General features: G+C 39.4%; 1 protein-coding gene across 13 annotated transcripts in view; it reads right to left on the minus strand.

The window, feature by feature from the left end:
* LOC108242224 (protein 4.1-like) overlaps positions 1-26,079 on the minus strand; it is a 149,250-nt gene that overhangs the window by 33,395 nt on the left and 89,776 nt on the right. For 11 of the 13 annotated variants that reach the window (XM_017426948.3, XM_017426951.3, XM_037975508.1 and 8 more), the window contains exons 4-10: positions 13,364-13,468; positions 6,121-6,163; positions 5,890-5,965; positions 5,314-5,532; positions 4,914-5,001; positions 4,663-4,815; positions 1,975-2,072 (exon numbers count right to left, since the gene is read on the minus strand). In XM_017426948.3, coding sequence (XP_017282437.1) covers positions 1,975-2,072; positions 4,663-4,815; positions 4,914-5,001; positions 5,314-5,532; positions 5,890-5,965; positions 6,121-6,163; positions 13,364-13,468 — 782 coding nt within the window. Of the gene's footprint in view, positions 1-1,974; positions 2,073-4,662; positions 4,816-4,913; positions 5,002-5,313; positions 5,533-5,889; positions 5,966-6,120; positions 6,164-13,363; positions 13,469-18,654; positions 19,264-26,079 lie in introns of those variants that run through there. The other 2 variants (XM_037975503.1, XM_037975502.1) reach the window with 2 other exon arrangements.

A 26,079-nucleotide genomic window follows, 5' to 3' on the forward strand; every position in this document is an offset into this window, starting at 1 on the left:
AAAGTCAGTGAGCTTTTTTGCTTTTGCCATCAGGAGGTCTTGACAGTGTAAAGACTTGACAGAAAATGACATGGAATCCAGATTTTTGCACAGCTTTTGGCTTTTAAAGACTATGGTCTTAAACTTTTGATCAGCTGAAAAAAATCATGTTTGACTGTAAATGCAGTTTTCAATTAATTCCCCACTCAAAAGCTTTTGTCTCTTACGCTGATTTCTTCTTTTAACATTGTGAAGCTCTACTTAGAACATTCTTAAGATCCAATAGTGCAAAATGCAAATTCTTGCAATTTTTTGACTGGTCTTAAGATTTTGATCAGGAGTGTATTTCTAGCCAGAACCTCTCAACCTCACACACCAGCTCAGGCTCCTTCCCCACCAGAGGGGTGACATTCCATGTCCCAAGAGCCAGCTTCTGTAGCCGAGGATCAGACAGCCAAAGTCCCCACCTTCGGCCACAACCTTGCACCTGACCCCTTTGGCCCCTCCCATAGGTGGTGAGCCCATGGAAAGATGTGAAGATCTTCAAAGATGTGTAATATCATCAAAGTTTAATTTGTATATGACTATTTTCACAAATGCATATTCTGTTCCACAAAGAAAAAAACTAAGCTAACTTGGTCTACATAGTTCTCCATAAAAATGTTCAAAATTAATTTATTAATACAGATTTATTAACGTTTTTTTCCAGCATTTTCTATTTGTATACCTTTAAGAACACATATGCATTTTGAGAAAACACTAAATCATTGTATTACTACAGTTTCATGTAAAGGTTTTAAAGAGATTCAAATGTAACTGGGTGTAATTAGCAGAATATTAATTATTTTAATACTTTGTAGAAAATTCTGTACAGCAATGAATGAGGGTTACTTCTCGTTTATAGTCTGCCCCACACTTACAGCAGTTACAACTGCAAGTTTCCTAATCAGGTTTAGTCTTACATAGATTGATATTCTAAGGTCAACTGGGTTATTGCAGAATATTTCATTCCTTTACATTCAAAAATCTGTGTGGTGGTAATGTTTAACTATTCTGTAAAGCAACATCCAGACAGCTCTGCTGCATTTTGTTTAATTTCAGCAGACAATATGTTACTACAGTCATGGGAAAAAGAAAGTCCACTCTTTCAGTTGTAGTTTTACATATCAGGACATTATAAAACTAATCTGTTCCTTATCAAATTCTAACATTATTTAAATCTAACATCAAGTGTACAAAAACACAACAAATTGAACTATGTCATTATGAAGCCAAAATGGAAAAGTTGTGTTGTGAGAAAACTACCTCCTCTCTCGCTGCTTCTTCCATTGCAATTTTTTGTTAGTTTGCTGCTCTGCAGAATACAGGTTTATGTTACCACAATGACAAGATGTAAAGACAATTGTTGCTCAATCTGGGAAGGGTTAAATGTCATTTCTAAACTATCTGAAGTTCATTATTCTACAGTGAGAATGATTAGACACAAGTGGAAAACAGTTCAGACCGGTAACAATCTTCCTAACGGTGGATGTCCCATCCAATTCACCCCAAGGTAAGACTGTGCAATGTTCAGAGAAATTACAAAAAAAACAAGAGCTACATCTCTGACTACTGGCCTCAGTTAGAAGGTCAAAGGTTAAAGTTTATAACAGGACAATTAGGATAAAACTGAGCAATGTCACTTGTTTGCAATTAAGAATGACTTTTTTTCTGAAAACAAAATAAAAAATGATGCTTATAAATGACCTGCTAGTTTGAAAAACTTCTCCCAGTTTGAATTTAAATACCATTAAATTATTACTGAGTTTTCACCTATAGACCATTTTCATCTAACTTCACCAGACCTCATTATAAGTTCACTAGCAGAGTTGATGGCCATTAGCACAGGCTGAGCGTGGTTGTGCCTAATTAAGCTGTAGACATAGGAGTCTTTGGTTTGTTTTGAAGGGCACTGAATCAGAAACCTTCCAGCCAGAAGAGCTAATTGAATCTTACCGGAAGAAGGTGTGATGCTCGATGCAGACCTTCCAAAGCCTCTTGGCCGCTCTGTGGTTGGAAAGCTTAAAGCCGATTGTACTTTCAAACTGTTCATACTGGATGAGTGAAAAAACAAACAAAGAGAAATATGAAGAAAAGTTAAGGGATGGATGCAAACTCAGCATCTGGTGTATTTACTTACAGAGGCCCACCTTCGTAGATTTCAAATTCAAATTAAGCTATTCATTTTAAAAAAGATAAACCAAGTGATGTTTTTAATTATTAAAACAGTGTTTACTTTGTGCTTGTATGAACACTATTGCAACAATAAACTGTATATGTCAACACTGTACATAAGCAAACAGAAATAGTTGAAAAGTAGGTCAGAACTAGGAAGGATAAAAATCTCATGTTTAATGCTGGGTGGAAAAGTATTTCTTGCCTCTGTATTTACACTCTTTAGCCCCCTTTTTTTGGTTGTGGCTGCAGCTGCAGCAGCTCTGTTGAAGGGCTTCTTTATTTGGTTTGATCACAAGCTCACTGTGTAGCTCTGTCACTTGACTGAGTCTCGCCACGGCAGCCTACGCTGAGGCTCAGCATGGAGGTTAAGCTGCAGTGCTTTATAGCACAGAAAGGAGGGCCAAATAAATAGATCCTGACCATGTGGAGGAGCAAGGCTCAAGGAATTTATGGGTCAGTTTTTTGCATGACTCACCACACATTTATATCTGTGGCTTGCATCAGTAAAACCTACAGGCCAATTTGTGTTTTTTTTCACCCTCAAGCTCAAACAAATTAATCCTTCATGGTTGAGTCAGACGTTTCAACATGGTGTGCTTAAATACAAATTTAGGGTAGCACTTTTTGTTTGTTTACTTTTAGAAGTTCAAAGTTCTTAACTTTAACTGCTAACATAGCTAAAATTAAAGAGAGCAAGCCTTACTAATACCTATAAGGCTTGCTAAACTACTGTATCTGTAAAAACTACTGATAAACACATAACAGGTGTGGTTTTACAAGTAAAATGTGAATCAGACAGATCACCATCAAACACTTTAAGCAGAAGTTAAACCTTAGTTCGTCAATTCTACATTCTGAGTTAGCAGTGGTGGGCGATGCATTTCACACTTAGGCCTTCAGTGATGTCCAACTTAGTCAATAAATACCTTTCATTATGCCAGCATTTATAACACCAAAACTGGAGAGTACACACAATTAAGAACTACTTGGCATTGAATCACCTCAGTTGTGTACAAAATGGGCTATTATCTGGAGCATTTTAAAAATCAACAAACCCAAATCAGCAATTAAAACATATCTGGTATGCTACTGTCAAAACTAATTAAAATAGAATAAAATATATAAAACGTTTGCACTCACCAAAACGGCTGTGTCCCCCAAAACATTTATTTTAACACAAAATCCACTCTGGAACAGGTTAGCTAGCTAGAGGGCCTTGCTGACAAAACTCGTGATCTCATTGGCTATCGCAACTATCTATCAACTGTATTTGCCCGTTCAGTTACAGTGCACAGACGCCCGCATTGTTGATTCTGAAGGCCCGAGCAGATTTCATACAGCCTGGCAACATAAAATAGCTGAATTCTGATTGGATAAAAACTCTAACCTAAAAACAACAGCACTGGAAGGAGAATAATATGACATGAAGAGAATATGAATACTTTAAGATATCTAGGGAAAGTCAATTAAAAATTAAATTACCATTTATCATAATTATGATCATGATTTATGGTTATGTTAGGCCAGCAGAGAAGGCCTTGCTGGTCAATCACTGAATTTTTAGCAAGAAAATAATTGATTTTCCTCAAACTTGGTGCAATTCAGTAAGTTAAAGTGGTATCTTAAGGGCTGTGACTGTTAGAGACTAAATGGTGACTCAAAATTGCAAGAAAATAGGCAGATTTTACTTTTGCCTGAATTCCTAATGCTTGCATGAAGTAACCAGTAAGCCATGCTGCTGCATTTTGCTAAGCCAGTTTGGAAAATTATGGAGTATTTTTGTGTCAAAGGTTTGTCAAACAATGTTCTAGGCCTCCACCTCCATCCTCATCATACCCACCTTGGCAGCTGCCATTGGGTTCATGATTGCATCTACTTGAGTACACTTTTGAAATAAAGCTAAGCAATTTTGAACCAGTTTTTCAAAAATTATTTTAAATAATTTGCATGTTTTTTAGACCTGGACATGTTTTATGTCACAAGACACTTCCAGTGCAGGTTTCAAACTACAGAACTAGCACTCTTGAGGTGGGTTGGAGATGCCCACAACAAAGTTCAGATGGGTTTGAGATGCCTGTGATGTCACATAAAATGTTCTAACATGTTCAAAATTCAAGCAACAACAATTTGAGCCTCTGAGAGTCAAAGAATGAGAATCCCGGCAATGTTTTCAGACATTTTGGAGACTCCCTTTCGAATGCTGTTTGCCAACTAGCCACCAACAGTCACAGTCCACTGAGATAGTGGTTTTTTGAATGTATAAACAAATATTCATTATTAAAGCAGTACAGATAAAGACAATAGTTTTCTCTCAGTGTGCCACTAATCAGAAAAACTCACAACATTACCTCTGTGTTAGATCAGTCCTTTCTGGTCAACATATGTATTTCTCAAACTCCACACACACCAATTGTAACAATGAATCTAAAGGGATTTTTTGTATTTATCTGTCACCATGTTGCATACCTCCCCGGGTCTTATCTTGATGTAGAAGTTGCTTCTCTTATATGAAATCTTGAGAATCTTTGGCCAGGCGAAGCGGTTGATCCGTAGCCTATCTCGGTAAATCAGCAGGCCGTTGGCACAGACACCGAGCATTATTTCAATGCCTTCCGAATCCTGCGGCAGACACATGCCGACATTATTTATGAGTAACACTGAATGCACTGATGAGGCCATCTTACATTTAAACTAAAATGATTTTGGAGATAGCCAACCTTAGCATGATGGAGGTCCACCCCATACATAGACAATTTCTTTGCATTCTCCAAAAAATTTATTTCAGCCTCTGCTGGCGTCATTCCCCTGTGTGCAGAATAACAACAACTGTAACCAGCATCTCCATAGGTAATAAACCCAGACTGTGATTGAAACAATATCTTAGAATAGACTTGATATATTCACATATAATGCCAGAGCGTGGAGACAACCTACAAACTAAGAAAGTGTTTTCACCCACACTGTGTGCATTTCAATGATGCATAATGTCACAGCATCTATCCAAAACTAGACCCATGAAAAAGTGACTCAAAACAAGAGAAAAACCCATCCCCAAGAGATCCTTTGATAGATGTAAGTTTCATAAAAAAAAAAAAAAAAACTGTGGGATTCCAGTACTTGTAGCTTCGATGGAGCTCCATCACCCTCTCCTCCAGCTCGCGTGTTTGATTGGGAGCAAAGCGGAAATCGCTGACGTAATCTGAGCCATGGTCATCCTGGTCGTAGTCACCCAGCTCAGCTTGAATGGTGTAGGAGCCCAGGAGGGCATGAGTGACAAACGAGCATGGCAGCCGACCTGACAGGATATCATCTCTCAGCTGCAGACACAGGTAGTATCTGTCAGATGAGACAAAAAGGGGAATGACAGGGAGGGAAGGGTTGGCAGTCAGACAGGCCTGAGCCATACAAGCTCTAACAAGTTTTCAGCGGGACTAATCCATGGCTGTTAGTAGCAAGTCTAATCCTTGAAAAGGTGTGAGGTATTTTGGCTGCTTTGACACTGGGGCAAATACACCACAAGAACTGTTACCATACTTGTATGGAAACACACATCACAGCTAAAAAAACAAGGGCTATAATCTGCAGACCTGACTTGTGTAAGCAGTTTACTCTTTGATTAACTCTGAAGAGCATCTGACAGCACAAACACAGGGAGGTACAAGTGTTCATTTGGCAGAGGCGTGTTTGTGCTACCTGGTGATATCCTCTGTAAGCTGGGAGGGGTCTGGAGGGTAGAACTTGACAGCAAATGCAAACTGCCACGAAGAGTCTGAGGGGGGAGACATGAAAGTCAGAGGTTTAAATGTACAGTTACAGAGCGTAACATAAAACATGTTAATTACAAGTCTGTACTGGATTTGCATAGAAGACGTTATGTGGCAGAAAAATATTCTTCCTGAGCAGCTATTTAGAAAAGACACTTACTGCGCATCTGCTTCTTGATCTCTTTGGAGGGATCCAACCAATTCTGAAAAGACAGAAGGGAGCATTCACACGGGGCGGATTTGAAACATGGCTAATACACACCCTGGTGTCACATTTTGTTCTAATTGCCATCAGTGCTCCTAATGAAAGCCTCTCCATATGGTGAATAGAAACCGAGGCCTCCCCTGCTGAGCTGTTCCAACACACAGAGAGCAGATTTGACTCAAGCGCGTTACTTCTATGTGTTGCAGAGAGACACTTACCTGTCTGATCTCATAACATCTGATTGTGCAGAGAATTGCTCCAGTAATAGAGGGGCATCATGTGAAGTTTGGGTGCTGGAGCATTTTGGCTCTGATACAGCTAATGTGGACTCACTTGTAGCAGCAGCAGATGAAAATCATGCTGTTCGACTGCAGCAGTACACTGATGTAGAAGAGCTAATTACCCATGACTAGGATAAACTCTGATGTCCAAAACATTTTTGATGCAGGAGTTTTCATTTTTTCCTCAATATGAAAGATGGCAAATTTTCAATCCAGTTTTGCTATATACATTTAGTGTAAAAAGTCACATTTTGTGTTCTTCAATCATGTTGACTCAGTGAAAATAAATTAGATTCTTTTTTTTTTAATGGAATGATGCCAGTGCAAACTAATACATAAAAAGTCTTGACTTTATTCAGTTTTACATACTGAAATATTGCATTTCAAATTTCATCTAATCACTCCCACATATTATGTTGTATAAAACTCAACTTAACCATGTCCTTAACTGCAGACTGGTGTTGAATTTTTTCTCATTCTGTTATTGCAATTGTAGTTTTAATTTTCAAATAGAAAATTCGCTTGAGCTACCTAAACTTGAAAATATCTTTCAGGTAGTCGTTCAGATTTCCAGGCAACACAAACACCAGATCTGAAGCATGATAAACACCAGATTTGAGCTTCAGATCTGGTGTTTATTATGCTTCAGAACTGTAAGTTCTGTTTATGATTTCCTCTAGGATGAACCCACATTCTAAATTCTGTATGCTTTATTTTGACAGTTTTGTGTGTGTGTCTATGGTACTTAATTTGAAAAAAAAAAAAAAATGTAAGAAACATTTTATTAAGACCCGAGGAGCTAGTGTCTACTTGTGAAAACCAGACATAATTTATGTTCTTCAAGGAAAATATTAGCATAATTAAATTTATTCTAACCAGTCAGCCTGACAGTAAAAAACAGCAATAAACCTGAGGCTTGACACTTAAAATTAGCAATAAAATTAGAAAGAAGTTTTTAAAATACAGACAAGGACAAAAAAAGTCTACCACCTTTCAGTTCTGGGGTTTTACATATCAGGTAAAAATAAAAATGATTTATACAATGTATGTAAACATCTGGTTGCAACTGTAGATGTATTTCCCGAGTTTTCAACACAATATATACATGAGAGCAGTATAATAAATGCAAACATTTCACATCCAGAAATTCTGAGGCGCTATAAAAAAAACAAACAGATTATGCAACTTCTTTATGATATAGGATATATGGGGTTTCTAACACAGTTTATGATCTACAGTTGAAACTAGATGTGTGGTGATTCTGGAGGTTTTTGTATTTTGTACTTCCTGGTGGGCCGTCTCGGCAACTGATTGGCAGCTCTTCCCCACTCCCTCTACACCTGTGGCAGATCAGGCTCATCAGGAGACAGATGGTACTTAAGGCCGTGGTGGGAACCAGACCAGCGCTGGAGCATTGTTTTGCCTCTGTGATAAAGTGCTGAGCCTCTTGAGACTTTCTAGTTTCTCCTTGTGAACTCTTCCTGAGCGTTCTGTATTTTTTGTGTTTTTACCTACCTAGGACAACCTGACCTGTGTGGATCCAGTCTGGTCTGTTTTGGAAACCTGCCTCGAGGATAAGCTACCTATCTGTTTGCCTGTGCCTGTCTGCCTGCCTAAAAAGGGATACTTACCTGTTGCCTCCTGGAGAATCTGCTAACCTGCTACTGGGAAATACTTACCTCCTATACTCACCTCCGTGCTGTGGATCACTCTTCGCACAGTAAGAACTCTCACCTGGAAATCAGTCCTATAACACTTACCTGTTCTGTCACCAAAGCAAACCCGAAACTCACCACGTCCTCTGCTTCCAGGTCCTGGTTCCTGTTATTATCACCATACCCGGTTCACTGTAAAATAAACTCACTTCCTGCTACGTTGGTCTCCCGTGTCTGTCTGACGCCGAGCTGCTCACTTTAGAAGAAGTTCAGAATCCTGACAAGATGTTTACATTCACTGTAGAAAAAGACATAACCATTTTTTTCTCAGTGACATTAAACCAAACTGAACCTGCCCTGTTTTGAGATAGGATTCCCAAAATTATTTCGAATTGCTAAATGGAAGCTTCTGATGGGTTAGTTGACAACATTTGAACATGGGCTGAAAAGCCACTCAGTGAGGAAGAGGACAATCCTTCAAAGAAAACTTTAAAAAGCCAGCTTACAGTTTGTAAGCACACATGGGCAATGCTACCAAATACTAAGAAAGTGTATCAAATTTGGGACTTTGAAGGAAGTGATAAATAAAAAATCTCTTTCATTATTTCAGCATTTTGCAAATGGAAACAAGTTTGGGAATCCTAACTGACCTAAAACAAGAAAGGTTTAGTTTGATTTAATATCAGACAGTCTGGTTTCAACAATATCTTCACACCTAAAAATTTATCTTCATAAACATTTTAAATTTCAACACCACTTGATTTAAGAAATATCAAAACTCTTCCTAACACTATATTCATTAAGAGATAACTTATTAGGATCAAACCATTTTTTGACCAAAATTAGTTCTCTTTCAAGTGTTTTTGCTAATTATTTTATAACTACTCATGATCTAAATAGTTATTATTTGCAAACATAATTTCTAATTTAGTTGCAGAACAATAATACTGATATATACTGTAAACAATTTAGGTCTTAATATTTGACCTTGCGGAACACCACAAGTTATTCTCATTAGCTGTGATTTGGTATTATTGATTTTTACATAATGAAGCCATAAGTTTTTAAACAATGATTTGTAACACCTTTTTATTATGTAATGTTTACATTTATGTAGGCGTGGCAAATGATCAATTGTGTCAAAAGTTTTACAGAAATCAATAAACTCCCCCACAGCATAGTGTTTCTAATTTACAGCTGTTCCTATATTTTCTTGAATTCCAATACAGCTCTGTAATCAATATTATACTGAACTTCACTGTACTGATTAAAAATAATTCAAATTAACTGAATGACAAATGGATTAAATTGTCTTTATTTAACTTGTCTTTAGAGTAACTTGTTTATTTTTTCTGTCAAACCCCTGATATGCTCTTTATGTTAAACTGGTACTGTATAAACAGAACTCTGTTGAACTGAAATTATATTGCAGTGGGTTTTACTGTGTGTAGTTGATATTTTGATCCTTCTGCTCACACCTACATGTTTGCTGTATATATCAAAGTTTGGAGCTGCCTGTGGTGCAGAGAGCCGACAGTAAGCCTTGGAAAGCTGAATACTACAGAGCAGCGACTTATTAACACTGACACATTTTGTTAGCTGGATTTAAATCAGTCAGAGTGAAAGCAGGATACTTGATACTGTAAAAGTCCAATCCTCAAGCCTTGATGGACAATTTGCTTTCACTCACAGACACCACAGACACACAGTCGTAGGAGCAAATGCACACCCTTATTCTCTGTTTAATCAGGCTACTAAAGAGCTGCAGGCATTTATCTCTCTCTCTCTCTCTCTCTATATATATATATATATATATATATATCAGCTGAGGGCAAAGTGCACTCAGTCAACAAGGTGCTTTCTGCTGATTTGTTTTTCTCTGTGGAAAAGCCGTAGAATCTTTAATTACTGACCATTAAAGGTTTTACTCAAGGTTTGCTATGTTCTTTCATAAAGCAATCACATGGAACAAATGTTCCCCTGAAGAGCAAAGATTACATTTTCTTTCTGTCAACTGAGATGGAGAAAGGGCAACTGAAATGACATTTTAATTTTCAGCCTTGTTTGGTCTACTGATCAGGAGCAACCCCAAACAGCAGTCTGCAGGTACGCTCTGATAAGTCTGACTTTGATGACACTGTCCTTTGCACCAAAGATGTAGCTTTACCTACACACACACAGAAACAGAGACGGGGAATTATTTTTACTTCAGCTATGTTGACCTAACAAACACCAAAGTTAACCTGTCACTTAATACTGACATTACACTTAAACTAGCATGCCATAATTGAGACCTGACATGTCAGCTGACAATGCAAAGATTAGGGGGACAGTGGATTTACCCAAGATGGTAAAAGGAATTTATTCCTGTCATCAGTTTTAGCGTCAAAAGCAGAAAGTTCCACTGTAGTCATATTATGCAATCCCATACAAGCCTGTAGGGAGGCTCATACTGATCAAAACCAACGTCAACCCAAGAGCTGTCAACTAACAGCTACAACCCATCAGTTTGGAATCAAACGCATGATTATATGATAACAGACCTGCTATGTGCACTGTGTAACAAAGCCACAAGGATCAGAGTCAGACTTTTGAAAATGTCAAAATGATTAGTGAGCTGACTTGAGCTTCATGTTAGGAAACATTTATTAAACATTACATGTAGGGCTGTATGGTAGAACAATTTGCAATGTGCAATATTGTTTGACATTGTGATGGCATTATCAATTGCATTAAACCCACATTTTTGTCACTTCTCACTTTCTCATCTGTGAACAATCAACTATGAATGTACTGGGTTGAAAGCTGGGAGAGTTACAGAATACTACAGCCTAAGAATCACTTATGCTACTGAGTCTTAGCATAACCTCATCATTGTTGTTGTTGTGGCATTTTGTAATTATCTGCTGTCTATCTGTTTTGTTCACAGGTGGGCATAAAGAAGAGACCCACACTGTAGTAATTGTGTAAATGTCCAGAGAGTTTTTTGAGAGCAATATTCAGTATATATGTTGAAAACTCTTAAGCCAAAAACACACAGGGAACATTTCATTAAAATGTGTCAATGGAAGCACATTCATTTATGTGCCTAAAACATACATGTAAAGCTCAATATAGGGGCTCATTCAGTGATGTCATCAAGACTGTTTTTCTGGCATGATTGACAGCAATTTGCCGTGTATTGCCTACAGCTACTCACATTTAACATAGTGTTATTACATAGTTGGTTATGTATTCTTCAGCAAAACCTAGGCAAGACCATCACACCATACTAGAGTTTGGGTTCTGGGCTGTGAGTCACCAGTACGCTGTCCCTCACATGGCATTGTCAAACCGGGACCTCGCGCTTTAGAACAGAGGCAGTCAAGAACATGTGGAGGCTCATTTATGCGATAGCCAAACCAAGATTAAAGATTAAACTCTTTTTTTGTTGTTGTTGTTTAAGTGTTATCCATAAATTGTACTTATTTTAACACAGAAAACTACTGAATGTGCTGGAAGAGTTTCAGCTATTTTTAAGAAGAAGCAGCAGCAGACAACTATTTTGCTAATTTTCTTGGAAAAATTACTTGCTTTCAACAGGAACCATTCAATGCAATAAACTAACAACAAAGACCGTTTTGTCGCCCAAGGTCTCAGGTGAACACAGATTATGTGATTTGCTGAGATAAGCAGAACAAGTATTATAAACAAATCTTAACATTCTTTCTAAGCAGAATAGCCAATCTCTTAAGCAATTGATCACCAGACATTTTTTTGACCTTTGTCTTTATAATGACAAGATTGAGTCATGTATCTTTAGATATTCCTCAACCTCAAGTTTTTCCTTATCCATTTATGATACAAAACAGTGCCACAACTAAACACGAGAAGACAAGTAAAAAAAAAGAGCTGTAATAGGAACTCTGACATCCAATCATGGAGAGAGTACACAAAAAATGTATTGTTTCAGGAGTTTTGACATTTCAAAGTAGCACACTGTTAAGAGGCGCAATGGCATAGAACATTGGTCTGTGTCCTGACCCTGCAGGAGTCTTAAATGAATATAATGAAGGTGTAATTTTTGTAGTGCATCAGACACCACCTGTGTGTTTTACCCTTTAATGTGAAGGAAGGAAGTTTTATAAGTGAAGCCTGCTGTTGTCTAGACTTTGCTGCCAGAGTAATGCCTTCCATAATAATGATTTGTTATTTTGTAGTTTGCTTAGTATTAGCACATCCATAACCCTAAACTACAGGTATCTGTTCCATACAGAGCACCACAACAAGCAACACTTGTGCCCGCAAAGAGAATCAACATCAAAATAACCATAAGTAAGTCTATTACACCAGCATCAATGAACACAGTTTACACAGCAGTACCTTTTGCATGAAGCAACATGAAATTGTTTCTTATGTTTAGACTGAACTGTTTTCAGATAAGGCTGTTCTTGAATAGAAACTGGATCCACTGATTCATCAGAACATGTTCATATAGGTTTTAAACCTGCACAGATTAATATTTTTCTAAAGATTTATAAAAACATCTAGTATAAATAACACTGATTATAGAGATAAACCCACAAATAGTTATTCAATTTATCTAATGTTGGGACTCAAAAATTCATCTTTCAGGTTCCATCTTGCCAACTGGTTACAGCAAAAAAAAGGTTGTCATAAACCCACGGTATGCTGCCAAATGCTGTACAAGTTAACAACTAACTACAGAATGTTTGGCAAGTAGCAAATGAAGAGCAGAAGAACTAGTGAAACCCAAAACAAAAGCCGCTGAACAAGGAAATTTTAACCTACTTTTGTAATTAGGCTAGAAATACAGATTTATTAATAAAGTTTTTTTTACACTGATTCCAAAAAATCCAACCAACTTCTTTCAGACATTCAGACTATTATTTTTTACGCCTTTTAATAATTTCAATGCTGCAAAAAACAAAAAAAAATTTGTATCTATAGAAACCATGAAATTATTTCTTCCAGCACTCTCTCGGAAACATGTCTGTGACTACCTTTCATGAATGCTTCTTGCAGTGAGCAGATAAGAGATTTCTTCATCTCGTGTCCAACTGCACAAGTCATGCAAACTGCTTTTTGTTCAGACCCAGGCTGAGTTTGGAAATTTCTATTTTTCTTTTATTTTTTGATGGATAGAGCACCCAGGAGGGAGCAGACCAGCTCACAAGTGAGAGGAATACAGATTGTTCACTGAGGAACGTGTTCATGCTCTGAAGCATCCCATGGGATTATTTTGGTACACAATTCACTGACCTTCTGGCTGTCTGTGTCAGCAAAGGTCAGGCCAAAGTAGTCCTTCTCCAGCAAGTTGAGGTGCTCACATACCATGTCCATCAGGGTCTGTCCTTTAGAGTGCTTCTGCAGAGACAAACACACAAATCCACAAGTTCAAAAAAGTCCTTTTATGCTGCTCTTATATTGACATTTACCCAGAGTGAAAGTAGAGCTCATATATCTAGGTGTGTGAGATTCCATGTGATCATGTTTAGGCTGAACATGGCCAAAAAGTGAATGTTTTGTAAAGAGTTTCAGTCAGGGTTTAGAGCTTCTTATAGCAGAAAAACAGAACTGATGAATGTTACTAATAACATTTTCATGGCCTCGATCAGTAGACTTGTGTCTATACTAGTCATGTTAGATCTCGGTGCTGCATTTGATACAATTGATCACAGTATTCTATTACAGTGGCTTCAGTATGAATATGGGATTACATAGAAATCGAAAAAAAACTCCTTAAAAAGTCTTCAGTTGATCCAAAATGCTGTTGTCAGAGTTCTGATGATTAGAAGGAGAGATCATATTTTTCTAGTTTTAGCTTTCTCTCGATTTGTCCTCTTTCAAATTCAAAATAGAATTTAATATTTTGCTCTAACATACAAAGCTCTCAACAACTACAACAACAGGAAGATAAAAGAAGGGTAGACCAACGCATCTCTTTTGCTACTTTTTAAACTCTCATTAAAAGGGGGGACCAGATCAAATTTATCAGTCAACAATATTTATATTACTTGATTTATTCACCCTTATTATTTATCAGATCTCAGCAGAGGCCTGAATCTGGTCATTACAGGGAATATTTATCAAAACACATTGTAAATAAAATAAACGGATATTGCTTTTTAGGTTTATATTACAAAATTTAAATAAATCTAAATAAAAGCAACAAACAAATCAAATAATTATCAGAACAAAAGTAAAATTAACACTGAAAGTTTGGGAATAATATTCTAAGTTTTAGCATCAAGACATTACTCTGGATGGTAACAGTCTGGAGCAAGAATTAACCTTTATGATTTGAAAGTAGAAGTTGATTATAAGGTTATCTAAAGCATAAGGATTTTTTGATTAGGATGTGTTTGTTTGTGTTATGTTTGGGTTTATACATGCAAGAATTTAGGTAAGTTAGACTATTTTGATAAATAGTTCCCTCTGGAATTTGGGTTAGAAGGATTTTAATAACTCTGCCACATTGTCAAATTTATCAGGACAGTTCAGAGCCATTGGCTGAGAGAGTTTGGAGTTTGACATGCATCTGGAGCAATTAATTACTCCACTTATCTCTTATAGTTACAAAAAGTAATTCTTCAACTTTTGTTAATTTTTTTTTCTCTTACTTTACTGGACTTTATAAAAGCAAAGCTAGTCAAAACATACACTTTAAACTTAGGTTAACAAAAAATATACAATTAAATGGAGAAAAGGGCACCAGCATGGAGAGGAACACAAAACAAACTGGGAACAACGATGAACAGAACCAAGGTCTCTCTCGTTATTATCAAAAGACAAGGCATTACATCATAGGCAGACACTCAGATTCTGACTAGATGGAGCTCCCAGATGGAGCTAATCTCATCCTGTTCAAAGGCTCGGTATCACTGACCTGTCTCTTTCTCTGTAATGACAAGAAGGAAATGACGTTTCTTAAACCGTATGACTAATTTCTTATTAGATAAATGCACACATAAATTATCAACATTCATTTTGTTCACATTTTAAAAGATTACACAATCAATTTAAGAGATTTAGTTTCTGCATAAATCATGTTTTTTAAGAGACTTGGAAGAAGCATAAACTTTCTATCTCTACTTGATTAGATGTCTGAGAGTGTGAAAGCCTCTGTATGTTAACACTTAGCCAAAGTGATACCAAGGACTCTGTCATAACAAAATGAACTTTTACACAGAACAGTTTTTAAAAGATGATTTCAGGTCAGATGTCATAAAGAGAGGGGGCTCCCTTAGTGCTACACAGTCAAGCTCAAGCTCACATTAAATATTTTATTGTTCCGTATTTTCCTAAAGGGCACTTTGTTCTCAGACTGTAAGTTTACTTATGATTCCTAGAGTTTCTAAAAGTAGAATGGGAGGCAGAGCTTTCAGTCATCAGGCTCCTTTCTTGTGGAACCAACTTCCAGTTTCTGTCAGTGAGGCAGACAGCCTGTCAGCTTTTAGGACTAACATTAAGACTTTTCTTTTTGATAAATCCTCCAATTAGAGTTGGCTTGGGTTTCCTGAGCTTTCCCTTAGTTAAGCTGCTATAAGCTTAGACTGCTGGAGGACAAACTAACCACATTTCCTCACTTTGCTGCTGTCTTTACTTGCTCTACTCTCAATGTTTAGGCAGCCAATTATTGCTGCCAATAACCTATGTTGTCCTTTGTTTTTCTTCCCATATAAATTACACTTGGACCGATCCTCCAGTGTTTGTCTGTCTCTTTCCTGTCCTCTCAACTCTCAGCCAGAGGCAGGCAGATGGCCACCCTTCCCAAGCCTGGTTCTACTAGAGATATCTTCCTGTTAAATCAAAAGTGTTGATGTCCACTGTTGCCAATATGCTGTTCAGAATGGGGAACAATGACAAATTGAAGATTGGACGCAATCTGTTGGCTTCCTTAGATCACTTTTACTGATTGGCATTTCATAATGTACTGTATGTGAATGTACTGTATCATAATAAGAATTGAACTGACTTAAATCTGGACTTGAATTGGATTTATGATTTGGACTAGTTTCTTTTTCTTAAGTATTGTGGCCGGATATTAATTTTGTTGTGAACTTGCGCTATGTAAATGAACTGAATTAAATTAAATTTAATTTAATGTTTACACTGGTATCATATCAATATTTAGCCATGGTTTGTTTAACCCTCCCATAGTCTTCAGGTCAAATTGACCAGAAGTTACAAGGGCTTCTCTAACACTGTTTGTCTCTCTCTCCTTTATTTTAGGGCTTAAGGAGGGTTCTAAACAAAAATTAAAAAGAAAAATCATCCTTAATGAAACCATAAGATGCTATTCAATACTCCAACTTGGCACCCATGGATATACGAACACTAAAAGAGTAAAATTTTACATTATATTTGATTACCTTTATGGCACAAACATTTACCTGCCTGTGTGCCAGATATATATTTTTTATATTTACCCACTATTTTATAAGGCAGGTGTTTTTACATCAGATGCTGTGTACAGCAATGGTAAAGATGACATTTTATGGTAATCTGCACAAAGGAAGGCAACACATTTCAGACTCAAACTTACAAACCTTGAGAAAAGAAGAAGGAAGTCTATTTTAGTTCATGAAATATATCATTCATTAACAGTTAATACTTCAGGAACATACCACACATGTTTGCTATAACTGTACCAACAGGAATGTTAACAAAGTTATAGGTCTTCAACCTTTGGATCGACCTGCCAATGAGTAATGCATGAAATAGAAATTCATCAATATCAGTTTATGATGTATTCATTTGAAGGAGTTTATTATAGAACAAGCAGAACTGTATTCACACCTAGCATGTGACCACACAGACAGTTTATACTCTCACACATACTTTCTTCTCTTGCACCTACTTTGGGCAATGACAAAGAGATGGAGCAAGCAGTTGCCACGGAAACAGATGCAGTTATTCCTCTGCTGTCTTGTTTCTTAATATCTCTGGGGTATAGCAAGAAAAAGTGCTTTAACTTTTTTATTGTGTTTAAGGATAGTGGTGCAATACTTGGAGATTGCTAGAATCTTTCATCGTGTCAGTCAGTAGGACTGCAGATGTATTATTGTTCAGCTATAATGTTTCACACAAGATGAAGCAGGGAGAATTCAACAAATATGTATTTATGTATCACTTGCTAGCGAAGGCATAAAGTGGTTATGTTTTTGCTCATGCCTTAGATTTGATGATTTGCTTTTACTTGTCTCGAGGTCCAGACTAGTCCACAGAGATGATCGGGTCTTTTGTAGCTCCTAAACTGTGGAACCAGCTGTCCCTTCATATCAGACAGGCTTCAATCCTTGATGTTTTTAAATCTCATTTTAAAACACATTTGAACACACTGGCATTTAATACAGCATGAGAGTTACCATTTTTGCATCATTTTATTTGATGTCTTATTTGTTTTAATTGTATTGACTTTGCTTGTTTTATGGTCTCTTGTGTTTGCTTTTTGTTTGTTTATTTTTTTCACTGTATTGTTTCATGTGCAGCAATTTGGCCAACGGCAGTTGTTTTGAAGTGTGCACTATAAATAAATTTGATTTGATGTCTCTGTGTGTGGATGTGTGTGTGTGTGTGTGTGTGTGTGTGTGTGCGTGTGTGTGGGTGTGTGTTGGTTTGTCTGTAGTGTTTGCAAATTATCTTATGAACCAGTAGTCAAATTCAAATGAAACTCTCAGAAAGTAATCATTGGATGAACATCAACATCATCTAAATAATGTTTAGCGTAAACCCCAGTGAAGATGGCCACAACAGGTAAGTGACCTTAGCAAACACAAAATTAGATATAATTCAGCAATGTTTACAGATATTGAGCTAACATTTGGTGTGGTAGTAGCTAAAAATAAATTACAGCACATACTTTGAGCGCTGACTAGTAGCATGTGATTTATTTTATAAAACTCGGTGTCTGTCTGTTACTAAAATATTTAATGAACTAGTGGATATATTTTATTAAAACTAGAAAGTAGTTACTGGATAGACATTTACAACTGATTAACTTTTGGAGTCACTCTAATTTAAGGTGTCCACCACAGCTCATAAGACTTGGCTGACTAGAAAATGGCTCTAACCCTTACTTCATCAGTTTTAAAGATACTGTGAAAAATTTAGTGTGGTAGCAGCTGAGAGTCCTCCTCAGCACAATATCTGAGAACTAACACATCTTACAAGTTCTCACAATATTGCACAAGTTCATATTTTACAAAGTTTGACCAAAACAACTATCAGTCTGTTCCTTCTCAGCACAAGATAATTTTGTGACGATCTGGTGTTTTTCCCCGCCTTGCCGGTGGTGCCTGGGACTCCCCCTCTACAGCTGTGGCGGATTTCCTCTGACGAGCACCACCTGTTTTTAAGCCTTAGTCTGGGTTCAGACTTTCGCTGGAGCATCACGCTTTACGGTTCGGATTCGCAGCCACTAAGTTTTGATCAAGCTCGTTCCCCAGCTAACCTGCCTTGTTTGTGTTTTCTTCTTCCTTGCCTTAGGTTGTGTTTTTCCCTGACCACTGGTTCCTGTCTCCCAACCTGGGCAGCCCTGCAGCACTTACCTGGAAATCCTACCTTCCCTCCTGAACTCCTCCTCTCCTGGACGACCTCTGTCTCCTCCCGCCTCGTCTCTGTGCCCCTCAGCTCCTGGAGATTCGAAAGATAGACACAATTAACTCCTCAAATAATTCTCTGGATCATTCTGTGACCCTGAAACTCACCTTGTCCTTCCTCGCCATTTCAGACCTCCCCGGTTGTTTCCCCTTCACAGACCTACACCTGTAAATAGAGTCGCTTCCCCTCACAGACTAGCACTTGTAAATAAAATCACTTACCTTTATGTTGTGTCCGTGTCTGGTTTTGGGTCTGCTCTTCTGACGTTTCCTGGTTCATGTCAGAATGCTCCAGCCAGAGCTCTTCTTGAGCAGTCCGGATCCAGAATGCCTGTGGCTGCGAGTGCCAAGTCCTCGTTCACTCACTGAAGGGTTTCTTAGTTTATTTCCTGGTTGTCCCCGTCATGCCCTGAATGCAGGTAAAGAAATTATCGGGAAACATGACAGAACCCACGGCACAGTCGGCCCATGCAGAACCCGCCTCCCAGCTGGCTCGTCACAAAGCCATGTTAAATTCCTTATGCGAACAGTACCAAGTTTCCACCGATCGTTTGGATCAACTGACCATGCTAATGCCGGAATTCAATTAGAAATTTCAACCCGCGCTGGCTTTGCAGGCTTCCGCCTCGGCTGCTGCGGCGGCAACGCTAGCTCCTCCTGCGACCTCCCATGTCTGGGAGGTGGCCGCGCCCACTCCTGAGTATTTTTTGGGAGAGATAGGGAAATGTCCTGGTTTCCTGCTGCAATGTTCATTAGTTTTTCACCGCGCTCCACAGTCTTTTTCTGAGGATGCCTCCAAAATTGCTTATATTATAGATCTTTTGAGGGATAAAGCTTTACGCTGGGCTGAGGCCAAGTACAGTTTCCAGGCTAATAATCAGACTCCCTTTAACCAGTTTTTGGAGGATTTTGAACAAACGTTTGGTTACAAACACAATGAGACTGAGATCACAAGAAAATTATGGAACCTCGAACAGGGACAGAGATCTCTCGCCTCCCCGCAACAGGGGTGGAACAAGAGCCCATGCAGCTGGGACATGCCAGGCTGACTCCCGGGGTGAGGCAGAGACGGTTCGAGGCTAAGGAGTGTTTCTACCGTGGTGACAGGGAGCATTTCCGCGCTAAGTGTCCTTTACTTTTAAAAGGACCAACTCACTAAGTGAGAGAAAGGTACTAGTGAGTAGCTTCACACATCCCCTCGGCTCTCGATTTTTCCTCCACACGACCATCATTCGGGACCAGTCCAAGACACCCGTTCACACTTTGGTGGACTCCAGAGCAGAACAAAATCTAATTTCTGAAGATCTTGTTTGCAGTCGACAGATTCCATTACAGATGCTGGATTCTCCGTTACATGTGTTGGATGTCTCGGGCCAGATCATCACTCACATTAGACACCAGGTTCCCAGTCTCCACTTCATCGCCTCTAGAAACCACTGTGAGTCAAATGAATTTTTTTTTTTTCTTCACCTACTTCACAAATGATTTTAGAATACCCATGGTTAAGGAAACATAACCCCATCATCAACTGGGCAGCAAGGAGAATAGAGTCTTGGAGTAATTTTTGTTTGATGAACTGTCTTCAGTCAGCTGTACCGGTTCTGTCGTTAAAGAAGACTCCTTCCAAGGAGATCGACCTGTCTAAGGTTCCCCCAGAATTATCTCACCCCTGTATTCAGCAAGGCCAAGGCCCTGTCACTTCCCCCGCACAGACCCTATGACTGTGCCATTGAGCTTCTGCCCCCCCCCCCTCCAGTCGGCTGTATAACTTCTCTGTTCCGGAAAGGGATTCCATGAAGACTTACATAGAGTCGTCCCTTTCCTCAGGTATCATCCGCCCTTCCACATCCCATTCCCTTGTCGGCGCAGGGTTCTTTTTTGTGGTAAAGAAAGACAAGAGTCTCCGCCCCTGCATCAACTACCGTGGACTTAATCAGATTACAGTTAAGAACAAGTACCCTTTGCCCTTAATTGATTGAGTATATCAGCAGCTCCATTCAGCCACCATTTTCTCTAAGCTAGATCTTCGCAATGCCTATCAAATGGTGAGAATTAAGTAGGGGGACGAGTGGAAAACTGCATTCAAGACCCCACTCGGGCACTTCGAGTACTACTCATGCCTTTCGGACTTACCAATGCCACAGCATTTTTCCAATCCCTTATCAACAACGTATTACGAGATTTTCTGAATGTCTGTGTATTTGTTTATCTAGACAACATTCTAATTAATTCTCAGAACCCCACTCAACATCGGCAGCATGTTCAGGCGGTCCTCCAGTGGCTGTATGAGAACCAGCTCTTCGTCAAGGCAGAAAAATGTGAGTTCAATGTTTCCTCTGTTTCCTTTCTGGGCTTCATTTTTGGACAAAGGTACTTCCGGACGGGCCCAAAAAAAGTCAAGGCAGTGGCAGAGTGGCCAGTCCCCTCCGATCGATGCCAGCTGCAGAGGTTCTTGGGGTTTGCCAATTTCTATCGCCACTTTTTGAAAGACTATAGCCGATTGGCAGCCCCCCTTATCCAGCTCACCTCCATTAAGAAGCCGTTCTCATGGACCCCCGAAGCCCACTCAGCGTTTGGTGAGTTGAAGTCTAATTTTGTTTCCACCCCCATCCTGCACCATCCTGACCCCAATTTACAATTCATATTAGAAGTAGATGCTTCTGGTGTGGGGGCAATCCTCTCCCAAAGATCCACCTCTGATAATAGGATCCATTCGTGTGTCTATTTTTCTCGCCGTTTATCCCAGGCCAAAAGAAATTATGATGTTGGAAACCGAGAACTACTGGCCATTAAGTTGGCCTTGGAGGAGTGGCGACACTGGCTCAAGGGCACCAAGACACCCTTTTTGATTTGGACTGAACACAAAAACCTTGCCTACCTCCAAAATGTTAAGAGACTTAACCCCTGCCAGGCCAGTTGGTCATTGTTTTTTGGACAGATTAATTTTTCTATAACCTACAGACCAGGTTCCAAGAATGTTAAACCCGACGCCCTGTCTCGACTATGGTCCAACTCTGAACCCCTCAACAAGGAGGAACCCATAATTCCGCCTGTCGTGTTTGTCAGTTCCCTCTCCTGGGCCATTGAAAAGGACATTGCGGAAGCACTGCAGACAGAACCGGACCCAGGTGGAGGGCCCCTGGGTAAGACCTATGTTCCTACAACAGTCAGAGCGAGGGTGTTGGATTGGCTACACTCGAGTCAGTTCTCGTGCCACCCAGGAATTAAACGTATGTTGGATTTAACTACTAGGTACTTTTGGTGGCCCTCCTTAACTGCAGACGTCAAGGACTTTGTGGCGGCTGGCCAGCGCCTCCGGTGTCTGGTCAGCGACAACCCGTCCACCTGGAGCAAATAATTGACCTGGATTGAGTATGCCCATAACACACACATTTCCTCAGTTACTGGCCTGTCCCCATTCAAAGTCTCCCTTGGTTATAACCCCCCTCTCTTCCCCTGTTGTGAGGCGGAGATTTTGGTCCCGTCCGTCCAACTCCATCTCCACAGGTGCCGAAGGATCTAGAGGCAGACTAAAAGGGCACTTATGAACAGAATAAGAGGAGTGCAGACCGTCATCGTTCTTATACCCCCATTTATCGAGTTGGAGACAAGGTCTGGTTGTCCACCAAAGACATCCAGTTAAGGGACACCTCCAAGAAATAGGCCCCCCGGTTCATTGATCCTTTTCCAGTCGATTGCATCATTAACCCCTCAGCGGTCCGTCTCAAGCTTCCTGCCACTATGCGTATTCACCCCACATTCCATGTCTCTCAGCTAAAACCAGTGGTGGAAAGTCCCCTCAGCCCACCTACCGTCCTCCCCCCTCGCGTCCGACTTATAGATAACCATCCTGCCTTCACGGTTAATCGGATTTTGGACGTCAGACGACGTGGAAGAGGCTTTCAATACCTCGGTTATGGGCCAGAGGAGTGTTCATGGGTCCCCAAGTCCTTCATTCTTGACCCCCTCCCTCAATTCTGATTTCTACAGGTCCCATCCTGAGAGACGTTCCAGATCGCCTGGAGGCGATCATTGAGGGGGAGGTACTGTAAGGATCTGGTGTTTTTCCCCGCCTTGCCGGTGGTGCCTGGGACTCTCCCTCCACAGCTGTGGCGAATTTCCTCTGACGAGCACCACTTGTATTTAAGCCTTAGTCTGGGTTCAGACTTTCGCTGGAGCATCACGCTTTACGGTTCAGATTTGCAGCCACTAAGTTTTGATCAAGCTCGTTCCCCAGCTAACCTGCCTTGTTTGTGCTTTTTCCTAGCCTTAGGTTGTGTTTTTCCCTGACAACTGGTTCCTGTCTCCCACCCTGGGCAGCCCCGCAGCACTTACCTTGAAATCCTACCTTCCCTCTTGAATCCTCTTCTCCTGGACAACCTCTGTCTCCTCCCGCCTCGTCTCTGTGCCCCATTTCAGACCTCCCGGATTGTTTCCCCTTCACGGACCTACTCCTGTAAATAGAGTTGCTTCCCTTCACAGACTAGCACTTGTAAATAAAATCACTTACCTTTATGTTGTGTCCATGTCTGGTTTCAGGTCTGCTCTTCTGATGCTTCCTGGTTCATGTTAAATTTTAGACTCAAACTCTGACATGAAAGGTAGCAGGCGATATGCACGCCTTCAAGGTAGTGCTGGGCGATATAACGATACATATCGTGGGGACGATAGAAAAGTGTCTATCGTTTCTATCATCTCTATCGTTTCTATCATAATTGTATCAATGATTCATGTAAATATTTCATTACGTAGGCTACGACGAATGTATTAGTGTTGTCACTTTGCATACATTCAGTTTATATAAGTGATAAATAATAAGAAAAAATAACTATTTTGCAAAGAACCTCTGTTTTGCGACATGACGCTGCTTTACGTGTGGGTTTGTGACATGCTTTACAGCAGCAGCTTTCTGTGCGGCCTTGTGTTGGCATTTAAGTCATAAGTGCTGAAAGATGGAGACGCATAAAGTATCAAACCCGGGGTCGCAACAAGTAGAGACAGCTAGCAGGCAGCCCAAGAAGAAAGACTTACCAAAACAAGGGGGGACGTCTGTGATTTGGTTCAAGAAGTCTGACACGGAGCAGAAAAAGGTAATATCTTAACTCTGCTATTAGACTGTTTTCTCATCTGATGCCAACACAACAAACCTCTTCTATCACTTAAAGAAGAAACACGAAAAAGAATATTTACCAGTCCAAAAAGTCCAAGGTCAAACAAGTTGTAAAAGAGCCAAGGAAAGTTGCGAAAAGGAAAACTATAGCCGGCCAAAGATAATGGAGTCTGTTGTCATTTGATACATATATATTGCTGCACTAAAATGCAGCAAATCTCATTTGTGAAAGTTCAGTTAAATGTCACTTCGAAATAAAGCTTGAAAAAAGTAAGAAATTAGATTATTTTTTCATATTTTTCAAAGAATAACTGACAACGTACGTAATTGGGGTAAATCGTGATATATATCGTTATTGTGATATAAAATTATCCATATCGTGATATAGGATTTTTTCCATATCGCCCAGCACTACTTCAAGGAATGCTAGACTTTATTTGCTGCTTTTTTTTTAAAGAAATTAACCATTAGGTGTAAAATACTGATCTCAGTGTTGCCACCAAAATGACAACCTCAAATGAAACTTAGTAGCAGAAAAGACTGCTAACCCATATTTGACCAAAAATATCCCTATGGAGACCAGACAGGCCTGACCATGCATGGGACATTGGTGTGACACCTTCTCTCCTGACCAATAATACATCTGTGGCAAGAGACCTAATTAACCCATGAATGTGGCACCTCCTCCAAGGAAAATACTCTGAAAGTATAGTCCGCAGTGTTATTACCAATGCCTGGAGGCACCATAAAGAAATGACAAACATGAGGTCTTAAGCTGTAAAAGTTAAGAAAAAGAGCGAGCTTTTAGAAAAAAAAAGGCTTTCACTGGTCATGACTGAGAGGGTGGGTGAATAATCAGGAAGAGCCATTCAGACACAAAAAGCTTTCATAACCCCACTGGAATGGGTTATCGATGTGGTGTGAAAAAGGCCCAAATGTATTTCAGAATGTTTTTCACAGTGCTGAAAGAGATGCTGGTGCATGCGTAGCATTCTTGGTAGTCTTAACTCACAGGTCACCCACCCCCATCGTCGCAACACAAGCTCAAAGTTTCATGCACTTGTGCAAAAGTATCCCCAGGAGTGTGCTCATACAATAATAGCATTGCTCATCCATTTTCTCCTTGGCTGCACATGGCTTGCAATCATGTAGCAACTATGAATTTCCTGGCACCCAGTTAGTGGTCTGTGTAAGGGGATTTCATCAGAGGAAAAGAGACCAATCAATTGCTGTTTGTTATTAAATTCAAAGTGAAATCTGTTCTGATACCAAAACAATACAGTAATGGCAAAAATAACCAACTCTGTTTCATATGTTGAGTTTCATGTATCAAAACACAATAACAAATGTTGTGGTCTGCACCATGTTCTAAAATTTCAGGTGTGTGTTAAGACAATGCCAAGATGGAAAGACATCAGCGTGTCAGAAACGGTGGAGAGTGAGAGGAACCCTAAGTGCAGACTCATAAACGAAAAAATGGAAATTTATTTATAACTAACAAAACTGGAAAACAAAAAGCTGACGGGGCAGCAAAACACTAAATAACAAAACATGGAATGTGCTGAATGAATCCGTGTATGGTTCGTTCTTTGTTTTTTTCGTTTCCAAATAAAATTGCAAAAACAAAACAAGCATGTGTTTTTTTGTTTTTAAAACGAAATTAGAAAAACGGCAATTGCAAAAATAAAAAAGGGGTACTTTTTTTTTTTAACTGGAATGTTTAAACCAAAGACAAGCTTTTATTTTGTTGTTAATTCAACAGGACCTTATGGCGGAACCGGAAATGAAGACCTGAACTCCTGGCACATAACTTTATCAGTTACCAGTAGGTGGCGGTAATGTACTGATTTAATGACTTACTTGGAATATTAAATAAATCTTGTTCACGGTAAGATCATCAGCTCTCAATGAAATGTGTCGATTCCCTCTAAATAAGACAAACGTATCCATTTTTAAACTGGTAAATTCTGAAGTGCTAACTGAAAAAGTTCTTCTTCTTCTTCTTGTGGATTTTAATGGCGGTTGGCAAGAAACTGAAGGTGTACATTACCGCCACCTACTGGTAACTAAAAAAGTTATGTGCCAGGAGTTCAGGTCTTCATTTCCCATTTTGCCAAAAGGTCCCGTTCCGCCATAAGGTTATTTAGGAAGCTATTTAAAGTCCATCAGTCTACAGAGAGAAATATTATTCACAAGTGGAAAACATTTAAGACAGTTGCCAATCTTCTTAGGAGTGGATGTCCAAGCAAATTCACCCCAAGGTC

Source organism: Kryptolebias marmoratus, linkage group LG4, assembly GCF_001649575.2.
Source record: "Kryptolebias marmoratus isolate JLee-2015 linkage group LG4, ASM164957v2, whole genome shotgun sequence".
Taxonomy (NCBI): Eukaryota; Metazoa; Chordata; class Actinopteri; order Cyprinodontiformes; family Rivulidae; genus Kryptolebias; species Kryptolebias marmoratus.